Here is a 19,517-nt window from a genome sequence, read left to right on the forward strand (position 1 = left end):
ACTCCCACGGTGCCTACCTCACACTCCCACGGTGTCTACCTCACACTCCCACGGTGCCTACCTCACACTCCCACGGTGCCTACCTCACACTCCCACGGTGCCTACCTCACACTCCTACAGTACCTACCTCACACTCCCACGGTGCCTACCTCACACTCCCACAGTACCTACCTCACACTCCCACGGTGCCTACCTCACACTCCCACAGTACCTACCTCACACTCCCACGGTGCCTACCTCACACTCCCACGGTGTCTACCTCACACTCCCACGGTGCCTACCTCACACTCCCACAGTGCCTACCTCACACTCCCACGGTGCCTACCTCACACTCCCACAGTGCCTACCTCACATTCCCACGGTGCCTACCTCACACTCCCACAGTGCCTACCTCACACTCCCACGGTGCCTACCTCACACTCCCACGGTGCCTACCTCACACTCCCACGGTGCCTACCTCACACTCCCACAGTGCCTACCTCACACTCCCACAGTGCCTACCTCACACTCCCACAGTGCCTACCTCACACTCCCACAGTGCCTACCTCACACTCCCACAGTGCCTACCTCACACTCCCACAGTGCCTACCTCACACTCCCACAGTACCTACCTCACACTCCCACAGTACCTACCTCACACTCCCACAGTACCTACCTCACACTCCCACAGTACCTACCTCACACTCCCACAGTGCCTACCTCACACTCCCACAGTACCTACCTCACACTCCCACAGTACCTACCTCACACTCCCACAGTACCTACCTCACACTCCCACAGTACCTACCTCACAAAGCACTCATAAAGCAAGTGACCTGGAGGATAGAGCGCAAGAAGAAACCCCAGATGTAATAGGACTCACGGAAACAAACCTGTCAGTCTTCATAACAGATGCTGTGTTTCCAAAGGACTACTATATAGTAAGGAAAGAGAGGGAAGGGCGAGGAGGTGGAGGAGTGGCCCTGCTGATAAGGAAGGACTGGAGTTTTAATGAGATGGAAATTCCGGACTGTGAAGGATTCAGAGATTACATAACAGGAACTATGACAATGGGTGGACCTAAGATAATAGTGACAGTCATTTACAACCCTCCACTAAATGACAGAAGACCCAGACAGGAGTTTGATAGGAACAACATGGCAACCATTAACATAATAGAGAGAGCAGCTTCAGTTGCCTGCAGGAATGGCTCAAGACTCTTAATCATGGACGATTTCAACCACGGAAAGATAGACTGGGAGAATGGGGACTCACACAGAGGTGCAGATACATGGAGAGCTAAACTCATGCAAGTGGACTTCTATTCTTCCCTTTAACTTACAAAATATTATACCCATTGTTTCGTGTTCTGTCTTGTGTTGAAAGTTTGTTTTCACCTCATCCAAAACTGTTGTAACATATCACCTCACCCAAATGTAGGTATAAAATCGAAGCTGTTTGAACTCTTCTGTTATAGTTGTGTGTGTGTAAACTAAAGTCTTTGAAAATGTAATAAGTTTTACGAAACGCGTTCAAGTGTCGCTTCAGACAAGAAATAAAAATGAATTTTGGAGAATTGATTTTTCAGTTACCATCAACAGTGAAAAGAAATATAAGAAACAGAAAATTCGTGTTAGAATTATTAATCTTACTTTTTCGGTCATATTTAATAATATATATTAATATATATTAATATTATATATATATATATATATATATATATATATATATATATATATATATATATATATATATATATATATATATATATATATATATATATATATAGATATATATATATAGATATATATATATAGATATATATATAGATATATATATATATAGATATATTGTCGTGACGCTGAACCCCAGTTCATTCCGAACACAGCGATTACACAACACATAACACCTTGCCTCAGCAACCGTTACTACCACCGTGTACTCCTACACACACCAGACCCTTGAGGCGTACCACTAGGTTTGTACTGGAACACAATGAATGAACATACGGAAGGTATTTAAAGGCCGTCGGATTTTGTCATTTAATTACAAAGAATAGACTCTGACAAATAATACTATATTAATTAACATACTCTATTAGGTCAATACACTTCCAATACCCATAGACCACTTGACCTCCGCGATCACCACCCACACTCGTAACTTCCGCCTAAGTCCCTAATACGGAATGATTACTACAACGCTCCACACCCGGTTAGTCTTTCATTCAATACTCACATACTGCAGACTTAACTTGGTCACTAAGATCACATCAGGTTCTCGCATAGCTGTCTGCTACACTTCGCTGCTGCCGCAAACGGAGATCCAGAGGACTTGCCAGTTCAACTCCCACAATCCGACTGACTCCAGTCAGCCATCTACCTCAACTATTTCACCCCGCCTCTCAAGGAAGGTATAATCCGATTAACCTTATCCCTAGAGCGGTAATCGTGTTCCTAGAAGCCTGACGACGAATAATTCCTCTTTCCCGGAATTATTAATTTGGCTAAACAGCTTCGGTCTTAATCCATTGACCTTTCTTAGATATGTGATCCATAGTCTGTCTACTTAACATGTACTTCCAATCATCATTCGTTAAGTGTTGTAGTAATGATCCTCTAGCTAATAATTCCTACTAACTTGTGGATTACAAAAATATATATATAGATATATATATATATATTATATATATATATATATATATATAGATATATATATATATATATTATATATATATATATATATATATATATATATATATATATATATATATATATATATATACACATACATATAAACCTTGTGAGTATTAGGACCAGGTTAAAATATGCATTTAGAGTGGCGGCGGCCGCCCGGCTCCCAGGGTAATATGACTCCACCACCACCATCACTGGGAATTACTGAACGCTCTCCAACACTTCACATTTCTTAAGTGCGTTCGGATACGTCCCCCTTGACACGCGGCTTGTGACAGGGGCTACCGGGGTGTGCCAGGGGGTGCCAGGGGTAGACAGGGGGTGCCAGGGGTGGACAGGGGTTGCCAGGGGTGGACAGGGGTTGCCAGGAGTTGAAGGGTTTGACAAGGATTACCATCGGTTGCCAGGAGTTAGTAAGGGTTGCCAGGGGTTACCAGGGGATGCCATAGGGTGCCAGGGGTTGCCAGGCTGAGGAGAACCTTGTGACAGTAGCCGGCCCCGGAAGCGTCACCCTCAAGCCTCGAGTTATAACTTACAGTGTTGCAGCAGACGGAAGGGTTGACGAGAAAACTAAATACTTGAGTTGACATTTCAAGTCGAGGAATTACTCAAATATATTTGCTAGCATCACTCTCTTGGGCCGAGACCTTGGGCAGTGTTGCTAGGCCTCGCAGACCAGTGTTGCTAGGCCTCGTAGAGCAGTGTTGCTAGGCTTCGTAGAGCAGTGTTGCTAGGCAGCGCCTCACCACAACTACACACCAACAAACACAAACCAAAGACACACGCACATAACGCCAGGCCCCTCGAACGACTGGACAAAAACACAAGAAGAATTGGAGTACAACAGCTTGATGGCACCCCCCCTCCCCCCACCCTCCCCCCCCCCCCCGAGGGAGTGGGAGGGGGAGGGTTATGGGATGGGATAGGAGGGGTGGCAGGGGTGGGAGCTGGAGGTGGTGGGATAGGAGGGGGATGGGAGAGGAGTGGGAGGGAGGTAGACCTCTGTTCCTCTCTACCATTACAACTTTCAAGTAAATTAAAAAATAAAAGAGAGGCCATATCTGTATGTGTTAAAGCTTGGGTCTAGCTGGGGCGGCGTGGGCGACCCTACCACTGGTGAGTGACCCCTAACCACCACTGGTAAGTGACCAAACACCACTGGCACTGTTAGACTCCACAACTGTGTGGCACCACAGATCCATCAATAATGTCCTTCACGACTCGGGACTCAGTTCATCAATCTGGTGCGTGTGGTGGGACACAGGGTCTGAGTATGGAGTAGTTCACGAGGTGGAACAACCAGTGTTGTGTTGGGGTGTTCCAGCAGCGGCAGCAGCAGCGAGGCCCCTCCCATACACCCGTTGCTGGAACACCCAACACAACACACTCTCTCCCGAGTGTTGAACTGCTCCAAGTTCTCTCCCGCGAGACGCAAAACTGAGGAAAGTGTCGTGGAGACATTAGTGGTGGAAAGGTGACCTTCGCCACGCTAACCAGAAGGCTGCCTTGACAGGCTGCCTTGACAGGCTGCCTTGACAGGCTGCCTTGACAGGCTGCGTTGACAGGCTGCGTTGACAGGCTGCATTGACAGGTTGCGTTGACAGGCTGCCTTGACAGGCTGCCTTGACAGGTTGCGTTGACAGGCTGCCTTGACAGGTTGCGTTGACAGGCTGCCTTGACAGCCTGCCTTGACAGCCTGCCTTGACAGCCTGCCTTGACAGCCTGCCTTGACAGGCTTCTACAGGAGGAGCAACAAGTTTGTCAACTTGCTAGTGGAGAACTCTCTTGACATCACGCTAAACATCTTGACAGTGACGAATGTCTCTGTGCCTTGGCATGCGCACTTGGGGGCTGTCAGGCCCAACCACATACATGGGCTGGACGGTAGAGCGACGGTCTCACTTAATTCATGCAGGTCGGAGTTCAATCCTCGACCGTCTAAGTGGTTGTACACCATTCCTTCCCCCCGTCCCATCCCAAATCCTTATCCTGACCCCTTCCAAGTGCTATATAGTCGTAATGGCTTGGTGTTTCCTCCTGATAGTTCCTCCTGCTCCTCCTCCATTGTGTCATCCTCAAGACCAAGGAAGTATATGGAGCGCACACTTGTTATACTCAAATTCTGTCAGTTGAAATGTAACCAATCACAGGCAAGTAGACCTCTGACGTCATGCCAGAGAGAGGAGCATCAAGCCAGGCTCTCAGCAGCCTCAGTTCTCTCTCAGACCCAGAGTAAGGTGGACCTCGGCTGGCCAGATATATACCGTGTTGTCTCGGTCAATAAATATATACAGAAGCGACTACTGTGTCTACATTCAACCCGAACAAGGCAAACGAATACACTGACCCAGCCAACGTAAGAACAAGGGAAGGAGATGGCAGACGGCCTGCTGGTGCTCGCGACACCTCGGCCGTCTTAGTTACACACACACATGCAGTTGTTCAAGACCAGTGGCAGTCACCGCCCGCCCCTCTGCCGCCTCTCACAATGTTGACAAGATTACAGGAGCATCAAAGCTCTTAGCTCAGGTCATACTACAACTGTACAATGAACTTTTTGGGAGCTAATTTTTCACCCTTCTCAAGTGAAGAAAATAGAGAGGATTTCACTGATCGCAATGAAATCTGCCATGTTTATATTATATATATATTATATATATTAAATATACAAGGATGCAAAGCGACAGCTTTCGTTGCTAACATCATAGACAAAAAGGCCCTTATCAAGCTGGAGTTAAAAATGCCTTCATATTGGTACGGAGGGTCGCTGTACTCCGTGCGGTTCATAGTCATTTCCCTTCCCTCTTGTACATTCAAGCTACAGAAGGGAGCTAAAGCTACTTTTTGGCGAATATGAAATTGACTCGCGAGAAGGCGTCCAACAGGGTGACCCCCTTGCTCCTCTCCTTTTCTGCTTAGTCATCAAACAAGTCACAGAGGTCAAGTCCAGCGAGGTTAACGTCTGGGGGCCAGATTCACGAAAGCAGTTACTCAAGCACTTACGAATGTGTACATCTTTCCTCAATCTTTGACGGCTTTGGTTACATTTATTAAACAGTTTACAAGCATGAAAACTTGCCAATCAACTGTTGTTATTGTTATAAACAGCCTCCTGGTGCTTCCGAGCTCATTAACTATTTAATAATTGGAAACAAAGCCGCCAAAGATTGAGAAAAGATGTACAGGTTCGTAAGTGCTTGCGTAAGTACTTTCGTGAATCTGGCCCCAGTTCTTGGATGATGGTACCCTAGCTGGTTCCCAAGACTCCCTCCTGGAGGACATTACAACAATCCAAGGTGCAGTTTTAGGCCTCACCCTGAACCCATCTAAGTGCGAATTACTGTTCCAACCAGGGCATCGTAGAGAGAATAGAGGGTCTTCTGCCAAATATCCACATAACTAAACCTGAAGACAGCACACTCCTTGGAGCCCCCCTGGGGTTGAAAGCCATCGATGAGGTCCTTGATAAGAAAATCGCCGACCTTAAGAGGATGGATGGGAGGATTGAGGATATTGATGCTCATGATGCACTCTACCTCATCACCAGATGTCTGTACCTCCCCAGGTTAACCTACTTTGAGGTGTTCACCATCCTACAGTAGCCAAAAACTAGGTGAGTATGACCGGTTACTGAAGTTGATGTTAGAAAAAGCCCTCAACATCTCTCTTGATGACCTACAGTGGAAACAAGCCTCTCTTCCCGTAAGACTTGGGGGGCCTCGGAGGTCGAACAGCAACGCAAATCGCTATACCAGCCTTCCTGTCCTCCTCCTCGGCATCCGATGACCTTGTGAAGGAAATTCTACCCGAGTACTTACGTCGGCTGGCAGACGCAGACGATCCCAAACTTTGTACACTATGCCACCGAGTGGGCCTCTCGTGCAGGCCCATCACCTCAACCACCATCCCCAAAAGCCCACAAGCAATCCAGCTGGGATGGCCCCATTGTAGACCAAGTTGCTGCAGAGTGCCTGGGTGCTGCAACAACACAACACGACATTGCTCGCCTCACAGCAGTAGCAGCCCAACATGCAGGGGATTTCCTGTTAGCAACCCCAATGTCGGCAACTGGCACATATCTGACACTGCATGTCCTCCGATTGCTATGGCCCTCTGCCATGCTGCCCCAATCATATCAAATATAGGTGTATATGTGGAGAGGTGGTGGTCGACAGGTACGGCCACCATGGCCTACTCTGCCAAAGCACAAGGGGATGGCACTCAAGGGATAGTGAAGTTAACGACATCATCAAAAGGAGCCTCACCACAGCTGGATGCCCAGCTGAGAGAGAGAGCCCCATTACCTAACGCCACGTAACTCTGATGCTCTTATTGGTCGCCCGGATGGTATCATGGTGAACCCGTTAGAATGGCAAGCAGTTGGTATGGGACTACACGTGCGTATCAACCCTGGCTAACACCTACATTAACCTAGGTGTTACACAACCAGATGGCGCTGCCACCCACAGGGAACCGGCCAAATCCCCTAAGTACAGAGAACTGGATCACCACTACAATTTTGTCCCCATTGCTTCTGAAACACTCGGTGCCTGGGGTAAGAGTGCTACCAGTTTTGTGAAGGAACTGGGTTCTAGGCTCATTGAAACAACAAGAGACCATAGAGCTGCCAGCTTCCTTTTCCAGCGCCTCAGTATGGCGATACAGAGGGGAAATGCACACTGCATTCAGGGTTCCTGCCCGCCATCTGAGGAGCTGGAGGAACTCGACAACCTGTGACAAGTACCTTGGTTATCTTGAGATGATTTCGGGGCTTTTTAGTGTCCCCGCGGCCTGGTCCTCGACCAGGCCTCCACCCCCAGGAAGCAGCCCGTGACAGCTGACTAACACTCAGGTACCTATTTTACTGCTAGGTAACAGGGGCATAGGGTGAAAGAAACTTTGCCCATTGTTTCTCGCCGGCGCCTGGGATCGAACCCAGGACCACAGGATCACAAGACCAGCGTGCTGTCCGCTCGGTCGACCGGCTCCCTCGCTCGTAGCCTTATTAGCCTTAGTACCCTCCATGTAACCAATGTTGTAACCCATTTTATGTAATGAAGTTTTAAATAAAATAAAATAAATTGCAAATATATAGAAGGTTTGTAGAAGACAATATGTGAGCATAAGTACATGGGAGACCCACAAGGCTTCCCCGGATGCTACATATCCTCTTCCCCGAGGCCAAGGGACTCTACAAACGCAACCAGATGTAGTACCCCCTTCTTGTGCAATTGTGTGGACCCATAGCCTCGGAGAAGAGAATAGAGAGCATTCAGAGAAAAATGTATCGTTAGCCTCTGACATCTTGAGTATTTGCTTCTACTACCACTATTTATTTGTATTACAAATTGTTACTGTACATGACAAGATTGCAAATTGTGTAACATTAACATAAAAAACCACCATTACAATTACAAGTCAAATGAGAAACGTACCAAAAAGATATATTAATGTATAACACAAACCCACTTGACAGCTACACACAGACATCACATCAAAGTGATACATATCAGCGAGAACATCCACACGTCAGCAGTGGTAGAGTGGTGCAGTATTCGAATAGCCATGCCTCGGTCGCAGGTTCGAGTCCCCCTCACAGCCCAAGAGAATTTTCACCTACTTGACAGCTGTAACGAATGTCCTTCATGAGTAAATGTCTCCCCGAGTAAAGCCATACACTAATACATTCCTCCATGGGTAAACTTCATGATGAGTGAAGCAAGGAGGCGCGGCGGGCGATGAGTAACTCACCAAAACACTGGTGACGGAGGGAGCTCCGTGGCCCCAAATAACATAAACATTCCTCTCGTGTTTTAACAAAGTTAATTAAAGTGTCAGGGTATATGAGAGCTGTTCTGACGCGCCGCTCAACGGGTGGGACTGTAATAGTTTGACACACGCACGCCAGTACGCCCGCACCACAGCTCTCTCTGTGTGTGTGTGTGTGTGTGTGTGTGTGTGTGTGTGTGTGTGTGTGTGTGTGTGTGTGTGTGTGTGTGGTGTGTGTGTGTGGTGTGTGTGTGTGTGTGTGTGTGTGTGTGTGTGTGTGTGTGTGTGTGTGTGTGTGTGTGTGTGTGTGTGTGTGTGTGTGTGTGTGTGTGTGCGTGTGTGCGTGTGTGCGTGTGTGCGTGTGTGCGTGTGTGCGTGTGTGTGTGTGTGTGTGTGTTTACTAGTTGTGTTTTGCGAGGGTTGAGCTTTTTGCTCTTTCGGCCCGCCTCTCAACTGTCAATCAACTGTTTACTAACTATTTTTTTTTCCACACCACACACACACACCCCAGGAAGCAGCCCGTGACAGCTGACTAACTCCCAGGTACCTATTTACTGCTAGGTAACAGGGGCATTCAGGGTGAAAGAAACTTTGCCCATTTGTTTCTGCCTCGTGCGGGAATCGAACCCGCGCCACAGAATTACGAGTCCTGCGCGCTATCCACCAGGCTACGAGGCCCCTGTGTGTGTATGTGTGTGTGTGTGTGTGTGTGTGTGTGTTCACCTCCTCCTACTCACCTAGTTGTCTCTGCAGGTTGAGTACTAGCTCTTGGACCCCGCTTTTCTAGCCGCCGGTTGTCTAATGCAACGACTCCTGACCTTTTTCCCTAGAATATCTACTTTTAAAGTACTAAATGAAGTTATATCCTGGAGTATGCGGCTCCAGCATGGAGTCCATATCTAGTCAAGCATAAGACTAAACTGGAGAAGGTTCAAAGGTTTGCCACCAGACTAGTACCCGAGCTGAGAGGTATGAGCTACGAGGAGAGACTACGGGAATTAAACCTTACGTCACTGGGAGACAGAGTTAGGGAGGACACGATCACCACATACAAGATTCTCAGGGGAATTGATAGGGGTGGATAAAGACAGACTATTTAATACGGGTGGTACATGCACAAGGTGACACAGGTGGAGACTGAGTACCCAAATGAGCCACAGAGACATGTGAAAGAACTTTTTCAGTGTCACAGTAGTTAGTAAATGGAATGCACTAAGATGTGGTGGAGGTTGATTCCATACACAGTTTCAAATGTAGATAGGATAGAGCTCGAGAAGCTCAGGAATCAGTACATCAGTAGATTAAAGGTTGGGAGGCAGGACCAAAGAGCCAAAGCTCAACCTCCGTAAGCACTACTAGGTGAGTACACAGGTAATAGCTTGACTCTGCACAAACAGTAAATACACAGAAGGGACTTTGTAACACCACCAGCATGGGTTCAGGGATGGCAAGTCGTATCTCACATGTTTAATAGAAGTCTATGACCAAGCAACAAGCAAGAAAGAGATGGATGGGCAGACTGTATTTTATTGCACTGTCCGAAAGCTTTTGACACAGTTCCCCCATAAGAGACTGTTGCATAAGTTGGAGAAACAGGCTGGAGTAACTGATTGGGTGCTCCTGTGGATAAGGGAGTACCTAAACAACAGGAAGCAGAGTGTTACTATGAGGGTTGAGACCTCAGACTGGCGTGAAGTCACCAGTGGAGTCCCACAGGGTTCTGTACTCGGACTTATCCTGTTTCTGATATACGTGAATGATCTTCCAGAAGGTATAAACTCATTCCTCTCAATGTTTGCTGACGACGCCAAAATTATGAGAAGGATTAAATGACAGAGGAGGACAGAAAGAGGCTACAGGATGACCTGGACAGACTCAACGTATGGTCCAACAAATGGCTACTAAAGTTTAACTCGAGCAAGTGCAAAGTGATGAAGATAGGCGTAGGGCGCAGGAGCCCAAACACAAGGCACCAGCAGGGGAAGGAAATTCTATAGGAGTCAGGATGATAAAATATCTGAGGGTTGATATCACACCAGACCTGTCCCCTGAAGCTCACATCAAAAGGATACCATCAGCGGCGTATACAAGGCTGGCGAACTTATGGTAAGAACTGCCTTCAGAAGATTGTGTAAGGAATCCTTCAGAACCTTGAATACCTCTTATGTTAGATCAATACTGGAAGACTTAGCTAATGACACAGCTAGCTACTCTGTTTTTGTTGACATCAAAGGACGAGCTTGCATGCATGGGTGTCAAGGGGAGACTCTTGAAATGGGTTGAAGACTACCTCACAGGAAGGAAAGCCAAGGTTTGCTTCAATGGAACAGTCTCCAGAACAATGAGTATGGAACTCGGGACCCCCCAAGGCGGAGTCTTAAGCCCTACACTATTCAATGTACTTATGAACGCCATTGCAAATATTGATTTTCCGGAAGGAACACAACAAGTGGGATATGCAGATGATGTCCTAATACAAGCTCCCACCTTGGGAAAATTGAACAGTCCACTGAACTCCTTGGAAGGAAATGCATTGAGCTCGGTTTCACTCTCTCCACAAACAAGACAAAAGCAAACTCTCCCCACAAGAGGGGAGAAAATGAACTACAAATTAATGGTGTAACACTTGAATGGGTTGACCACTATCGGTACCTTGGCGTCACTGTCGGCTCTAACAAGGGGGAAGAAAGAGGAGCTCAATCAACTCATAGGACAACCCGTTCTCGCAAATTTAATAAGTCAATATTGACTTATTAAATATGTGCAAAGGTGACATACTTAACATAATAGATACCCTTAAAAATATTCATAGAAAACACCGACCTTACCTAACCTTGTTAGTATCTTAAGATAAGCATCTTATTGCTTCGTAATTACAATTATTACCTAACCTATAATAGGTATAGGTTAAGTAATAATTGTAATTACGAAGCAATAAGATGCTTATCTTAAGATACTAACAAGGTTAGGTAAGGTCGGTGTTTTCTATGAATCTTTTTAAGGGTATCTATTATGTTTAGTATATCACCTATGTACGTAGTTAATAAGTCAATATTGACTTTACGAATTTGCGAGAACGGGTTGCCATAGGAACATGCAAAAGTCGACTCATGGCACTGAAAGCTATGACCTGGAATGGACATGGAGCCTCTATTGCCGTGCTTAAAATGATGTACACAGCCTATATGCGCTCCGTCATAGACTATGCCGCACCAGTTCTGTGCACCTACTCCCAAAGCGATATGAAAAGGGTTGAAGGCTTGTGAGTATACAAAATGAAGCCATGACAATCATTCTTGGAGTTCCAAGAACTGCCAAAACGTCTAATCTACGAGAGGAGTTGTCCCTTCCCAGTGTTAAAAGCAGAATTAATGAACTGAATGCTAAGCTTGCAACTAAGATAGCCAGAGATCCCTACTAAAATGATGTTGCCAAGGAAAAACCTGAGTTCTGGGCGACTTACAAGGGGAGGAGGGGAACAGGAGAAGCAAAAAATGGCATCACTGATCAGTCTGCTACCTCGAAGAGCTTCACCTGCTTGAGCAAGCCCGTGAGCTCCTGCCTGTAGAGAGGTTACCTCCCTGGGAGGATGACTCATGCAGGATTATCATCAATGAAATGACAACGAAAAAATCCAACATGATACCATAAGAAATGAGGCACAAGTATCTCGAGGAAATCTATAAAGAAGCCGAGATGGACTAGATCAAATCTACACTGACGGGTCATCTAATCCTACCAATGACAGGGTTGGAGCAACATACACTGTAATGAGGAATAAGGCCTTTCAAAACTCGAGTAAAGAAAAAGCCCGTATTGAGAACTATGCCTCTTCAACACCAGCAGAGCTAACTGCCATTGTTATGGCGTTAAGATTCCTTGAACGGAACACTAATGGTGCAGTGATCTGCACTGATTCTAAGGCAGCGCTACAAAGCCTAAGTAAAAATCAGGCAGAAAACCTTGTGATAGTCGCTGATATCAAGAGAGCTGTGAGGGTACTAACCAACCAGGGAAGAGTCAAGCTTCTGTGGATCCCCTCCCATGTTGGGGATCCCCTCCCATGTTGGGGCTCCCCTCCCATGTTGGGGGCTCCCCTCCCATGTTGGAATATGTGGGAATGAACGAGCAGATGTGCTGGCTGCTGAAGGCGCTGAAGGAGACCATATTGAATACTTCATACCCAAGACTTTATGGACGAAGTCATTCATCATTATGGCCGAAGAGGAGGTGGACGCGGGAGAGAATCGGTAATAGCAAGAATCCGTCTTGGATACAAATATCCATGGAGATTCGAAATGGAAACAATAGTTGAGCAGCGGAGTTACAGAATCTGTGGTGAGAGTGACGGACACCGCCTTGACACATGAGTGTGGACATCTGAGAGACATTAGATATGTGTAGAATAATAAACCCCACATTGTTTGAGTTAGGAAGATACTATCTGTCAAATATTGATACTGTTAAAACATTCCCCCATTTTACACCCACAAGATAACGTAAAATTTTAAGGGTTGACGAATGTTAATCTTCTTGTTTGAGGAGCTGTTCATTTGAGAGAATTAAGTGAGTCCCAGCTGTGTCTGGGTACAAGTGACAGGATGAACAACCCAGCGGGTTTTCTTCCTATTGGGGAGTGTTGTACATGCTGCTATGGCGGTGTGTCCACTCACAGGATGAGTGGCGCTGCCCAATACTGTCACTATGGCGGTGTGTCCACTCACAGGATGAGTGACGCTGCCCAATACTGTCACTATGGCGGTGTGTCCACTCACAAGATGAGTGGCGCTGCCCTATACTGTTACTATGGCGGTGTGTCCACTCACAGGATGAGTGGCGCTGCCCAATACTGTCACTATGGCGGTGTGTTCACTCACAGGATGAGTGGCGCTGCCCAATACTGTCACTATGGCGGTGTGTCCACTCACAGGATGAGTGGCGCTGCCCAATACTGTCACTATGGCGGTGTGTCCACTCACAGGATGAGTGACGCTGCCCAATACTGTCACTATGGCGGTGTGTCCACTCACAGGATGTGTGGCGCTGCCCAATACTGTCACTATGGCGGTGTGTCCACTCACAGGATGTGTGGCGCTGCCCAATACTGTCACTATGGCGGTGTGTCCACTCACAGGATGAGTGGCGCTGCCCAATACTGTCACTATGGCGGTGTGTCCACTCACAGGATGAGTGACGCTGCCCAATACTCTCACTATGGCGGTGTGTCCACTCACAGGATGAGTGGCGCTGCCCAATACTGTCACTATGGCGGTGTGTCCACTCACAGGATGAGTGACGCTGCCCAATAAACTCGCCCCTCGGGGTAGAATTAATTAATAAATAAATTAAGCGCTGGGTGAGTGCTTTACCACTGCGCCACGGGGCATATATTAAAAATAATTTATTTAACATTTAAATATATTAGTTGATTCTTCAAATTATATCTAGGAATTAAATGAATTGTTTTGGTTTGTACGCTTCTAATTAGGTGTAAACAGGACCTAATTCGAGGTTGATGAAAAAAGAATTGCGTGGTGTAAACCTTGTAGTGTAAACAGGACCTTGTGGTGTAAACAGGACCTTGTGGTGTAACCAGGACCTTGTGGTGTAAACAGGACCTTGTGGTGTAAACAGGACCTTGTGGTGTAAACAGGACCTTGTGGTGTAAACAGGACCTTGTGGTGTAAACAGGACCTGGTTGTATAAACATGACCTGGTGGAGTACGCAGAACCTGGTGGTGTAAACAGAGAACCTCTTGTAAACAGGACCTGAAGCAAATAGGACCTGGTGTTGTACACAGGACCCAGTAGTGTAAAGACGACCTGGGTGGTGTACACAGAGGACCGGGTGGGTGTACACAGAGGACCTGGTGGTTGTAAACAGGACCTGGTGGGTGTACACAGAGGACCGGGTGGGTGTACACAGAGGACCTGGTGGGTGTACACAGAGGACCTGGTGGGTGTACACAGAGGACCTGGTGTGTGTACACAGAGGACCTGGTGGGTGTACACAGAGGACCGGGTGGGTGTACACAGAGGACCTGGTGTGTGTACACAGAGGACCTGGTGGGTGTACACAGAGGACCTGGTGGGGGTACACAGAGGACCTGGTGTGTGTACACAGAGGACCTGGTGGGTGTACACAGAGGACCTGGTGGGTGTACACACAGGACCGGGTGGGTGTAAACAGGACCTGGTGGGTGTACACAGAGGACCTGGTGGGTGTACACACAGGACCGGGTGGGTGTAAACAGGACCTGGTGGTTGTAAACAGGACCTGGTGGGTGTACACAGAGGACCGGGTGGGTGTACACAGAGGACCTGGTGGGTGTACACACAGGACCGGGTGGGTGTAAACAGGACCTGGTGGTTGTAAACAGGACCTGGTGGGTGTACACAGAGGACCGGGTGGGTGTACACAGGACCTGGGTGGTGTAAACAGGACCTGGGTGGTGTAAACAGGACCTGGGTGGTGTAAACAGGACCTGGGTGGTGTAAACAGGACCTGGGTGGTGTAAACAGGACCTGGGTGGTGTAAACAGGATCTGGTGGTTGTAAACAGGACCTGGTGGGTGTACACAGAGGACCGGGTGGGTGTAAACAGGACCTGGGTGGTGTAAACAGGACCTGGGTGGTGTAAACAGGACCTGGGTGGTGTAAACAGGACCTGGGTGGTGTAAACAGGACCTGGTGGTTGTAAACAGGACCTGGTGGGTGTACACAGAGGACCGGGTGGGTGTACACAGGACCTGGGTGGTGTAAACAGGACCTGGGTGGTGTAAACAGGACCTGGGAGGTGTAAACAGGACCTGGGTGGTGTAAACAGGACCTGGGTGGTGTAAACAGGACCTGGGTGGTGTAAACAGGACCTGGGTGGTGTAAACAGGACCTGGGTGGTGTAAACAGGACCTGGGTGGTGTAAACAGGACCTGGGTGGTGTAAACAGGACCTGGGTGGTGTAAACAGGACCTGGGTGGTGTAAACAGGACCTGGGTGGTGTAAACAGGACCTGGTGGTTGTAAACAGGACCTGGTGGGTGTACACAGAGGACCGGGTGGGTATACACAGGACCTGGGTGGTGTAAACAGGACCTGGGTGATGTAAACAGGACCTGGGTGGTGTAAACAGGACCTGGGTGGTGTAAACAGGACCTGGTGGTTGTAAACAGGACCTGGTGGGTGTACACAGGACCGGGTGGGTGTACACAGGACCTGGTGGGTGTAAACAGGACCTGGTGGTTTAAACAGGACCTGGGTGGTGTAAACAGGACCTGGTGGGTGTAAACAGGACCTGGTGGGTGTACACAGGACCTGGTGGGTGTACACAGGACCTGGCGGGTGTACACAGGACCTGGCGGGTGTACACAGGATCTGGCGGGTGTACACAGGACCTGGCGGGTGTAAACAGGACCGGGTGGGTGTACACAGGACCTGGTGGGTGTACACAGGACCGGGCGGGTGTACACAGGACCTGACGGGTGTACACAGGATCTGGTGGGTGTACACAGGACCTGGTGGGTGTACACAGGACCGGGCGGGTGTACACAGGACCTGGCGGGTGTACACAGGACCTGGCGGGTGTACACAGGACCGGGTGGGTGTACACAGGACCGGGTGGGTGTACACAGAGGACCGGGTGGGTGTAAACAGGACCTGTTGGGTGTACACAGGACCGGGTGGGTGTAAACAGGACCCACCTTGAGGTTGGTGATGGCCTGACGCGCCTGCTCCAGCTCGTATGAGAGCGCCTTCTCCCTCCTGAGGGCTCGTTCGGTGTCGTCTCTGGCGGCCGCTACGGCAGCACGCACGTCCGAGCCCACCAACATACCCCCCTCCAGCTCCAGCCTGGGAGAGAGACAGAACACCCACGTTAATGGTGTCATGGAGGCATATTCCTCCCAGGTAGTGATCTTGAGGTTATCTTGAGATGATTTCGGGGCTTTTTAGTGTCCCCGCGGCCCGGTCCTCGACCAGGCCTCCGTGATGGGGGAGGGCCTAACATAAATGATTGTAATGACTTCAAATGTAATAAGGAAGTACAATCAGGAAGGAAGGACAATCAGGAAGGAAGGACAATCAGGAACGAAGGACAATCAGGAAGGATGGACAATCAGGAACGAAGGACAATCAGGAAGGAAGGACAATCAGGAAGGAAGGACAATCAGGACGGAAGATCAGTATATATGTGGGCCTGCGGGCAGCGGCAAGCAACGGCCTGTTGGACCAAGTTACCACATGTCGAGCCTGGCCTCAGGCCGGGATCGTGGGAGTAGAAGAACTCCCGAAACCCTCCCCAGGTAAGTTACTGGTAATCAATCACCTAATTATACCGACTCTCTCATACAAATTCTCTTAAATTTACATAGTGTAAACCATCATAAAATGTAAACCGCTCTTTAAGGGGCTATAACAATTACTTAAAGACCAGCAAGTAACTCTTACATAGTAAATAGCAGTTACACAATTATATATACATGGGGGAAAATAAATATTACACACACACACACACACACACACACACACACACACACACACACAGGGGGGGGGGGGGAAGGAGAGAGAGAGAGAGAGAGAGAGTGAGAGGAGGCGGGGGAGGGTATACCCCAATTCTCCATGTATATAGAGGGAGAGTTTTATTTAATCCTGGACAGTTTTCAGAACTAAAGTATACTTGCTGGTTGGTCAGTAAGGTATTGTGGTGGTCTTAATAACCCTCCAGAGGTTGATAGGTCTTAAGTCCAACACCAAACTTGCTGGTTGGTCAGTAAGGTATTGTGGTGGTCTTAATAACCCCTCCAGAGGTTGATAGGTCTTAAGTCCAACACCAAACTTGCTGGTTGGTCAGTAAGGTATTGTGGTGGTCTTAATAACCCCTCCAGAGGTTGATAGGTCTTAAGTCCAACACCAAACTTGCTGGTTGGTCAGTAAGGTATTGTGGTGGTCTTAATAACCCCTCCAGAGGTTGATAGGTCTTAAGTCCAACACCAAACTTGCTGGTTGGTCAGTAAGGTATTGTGGTGGTCTTAATAACCCTCCAGAGGTTGATAGGTCTTAAGTCCAACACCAAACTTGCTGGTTGGTCAGTAAGGTATTGTGGTGGTCTTAATAACCCTCCAGAGGTTGATAGGTCTTAAGTCCAACAGCCACCCCTACATAGCTACACAAGTAGCAGCAGCAACAGTTGTGCAGGAAGTAACAATAAGAGAAAATATAAATATGAGAAGTAAAAAGCAAGAAAAATGACAGGTTGGATAACAAGAACTTTTCACACTAGAGATGCTATACCAATGATGATACTCTTCAAGACGCTTGTGCTCTCTAGAGTGGAGTACTGCTGCACAATGACAGCCCCTTTCAAAGCTGGAGAAATTGCTGACCTGGAGAGCGTGCAGAGATCCTTTACTGCTAGAATCCACTCAGTAAAACATCTAAACTATTGGGACCGACTAAAATGCCTAAATCTGTATTCTCTTGAGCGCAGGCGGGAGAGATACATAATAATTTACACGTGGAAAATAGTAGAGGGGCTGGTCCCAAACCTGCACACAGAAATAACATCACATGAGACCAGAAGACATGGCAGGATGTGCAGAATACCCCCGTTGAAAAACAGAGGTGCAACAGGTACTCTGAGAGAGAACTATCAATATCAGAGGCCCGAGACTGTTCAACACGCTTCCACTACACATAAGGGACATAACTGGCCGACCCCTCACAGTGTTCAAGAGAGAACTATCAACATCAGAGGCCCGAGACTGTTCAACACGCTTCCACTACACATAAGGGACATAACTGGCCGACCCCTCACAGTGTTCAAGAGAGAACTATCAACATCAGAGGCCCGAGACTGTTCAACACGCTTCCACTACACATAAGGGACATAACTGGCCGACCCCTCACAGTGTTCAAGAGAGAACTATCAACATCAGAGGCCCGAGACTGTTCAACACGATTCCACTACACATAAGGGACATAACTGGCCGACCCCTCGCAGTGTTCAAGAGAGAACTATCAACATCAGAGGCCCGAGACTGTTCAACACGCTTCCGCTACACATAAGGGACATAACTGGCCGACCCCTCACAGTGTTCAAGAGAGAACTATCAACATCAGAGGCCCGAGACTGTTCAACACGCTTCCACTACACATAAGGGACATAACTGGCCGACCCCTCACAGTGTTCAAAGGAGAACTTGATAAGCACCTCCAAAGGATACTTAATCAACCAGGCTGCGAGTCACACCTCAGGCTGCGAGCTGCCGAGTTCAACAGCCTGGTTGATCATACCATCCACCAGGAGGCCTGGTCTGGTAACAGAAATCCAGCTATGTAATCCGTCCCAATTACCCGGTGGTGGCTACATTATACCAAGGCTATATACAGACCGCGTCATCACACAACGGCGGCCAATATGGCGGGAAGAGCCGGCCACCCGATGCCCACAGCGGTTATGTTTGTCATAAAAAAAATTATTTATAATATAATTTATCAATAATTAACAAAATATTTGTCAATAATTAACACCGATCACAGCCCATCACTCGACCCCGCCCCCCCCCACACACATTGTGTGTCATTAAGGGGGGCTGGTGGCTGAGTGGACAGCATTCTAGACTCGTGGACCTAGGGACCGGGGTGCGATCCCCCGGCACCGGAGGAAAAACAAATGGGCAGAGTTTCATTCACCCTGATGCACCTGTTCACCTAACAGTAAACAGGTACCTGGGAGTTAGACAGCTGTTACGAGCTGCTTCCTGGGGGGGGGGGTGAAAAAAATACAATAAATAATAGTTAGTAGTTAGTAACAATTGATTGACAGTTGAGAGGCGGGCCGATAGAGCAGAGCTCAACCAGGGACATGATCACCCCATTCAAGATTCTCAAGGGAATTGAGAGGGTAGATAAAGACAAGGGGAACACGCACAAGGGGACACAGGTGGAAACTGAGTACCCAAATGAGCCACAGGGACGTTAGAAAGAACTTTTTCAGTGTGGGAGTAGTTAACGGATGGAATGCATTAGGCAGTGATGTGGTGGAGGCTGACTCCATACACAGTTTCAACTGTAGATATGA

At 47.9% G+C, this 19,517-nt stretch overlaps 1 protein-coding gene across 3 annotated transcripts in view; it reads right to left on the reverse strand.

Moving 5' to 3' along the window:
* The window catches only part of LOC123753533 (trichohyalin), a 460,426-nt gene that overhangs the window by 252,675 nt on the left and 188,234 nt on the right, over positions 1-19,517 (reverse strand). For all 3 annotated transcript variants that reach the window (XM_069311058.1, XM_069311057.1, XM_069311059.1), the window contains one exon: positions 16,141-16,288. In XM_069311058.1, coding sequence (XP_069167159.1) covers positions 16,141-16,288 — 148 coding nt within the window. The remainder of the gene's footprint in view (positions 1-16,140; positions 16,289-19,517) is intronic.

This window comes from Procambarus clarkii, chromosome 69 (assembly GCF_040958095.1).
Source record: "Procambarus clarkii isolate CNS0578487 chromosome 69, FALCON_Pclarkii_2.0, whole genome shotgun sequence".
NCBI lineage: Eukaryota > Metazoa > Arthropoda > Malacostraca > Decapoda > Cambaridae > Procambarus > Procambarus clarkii.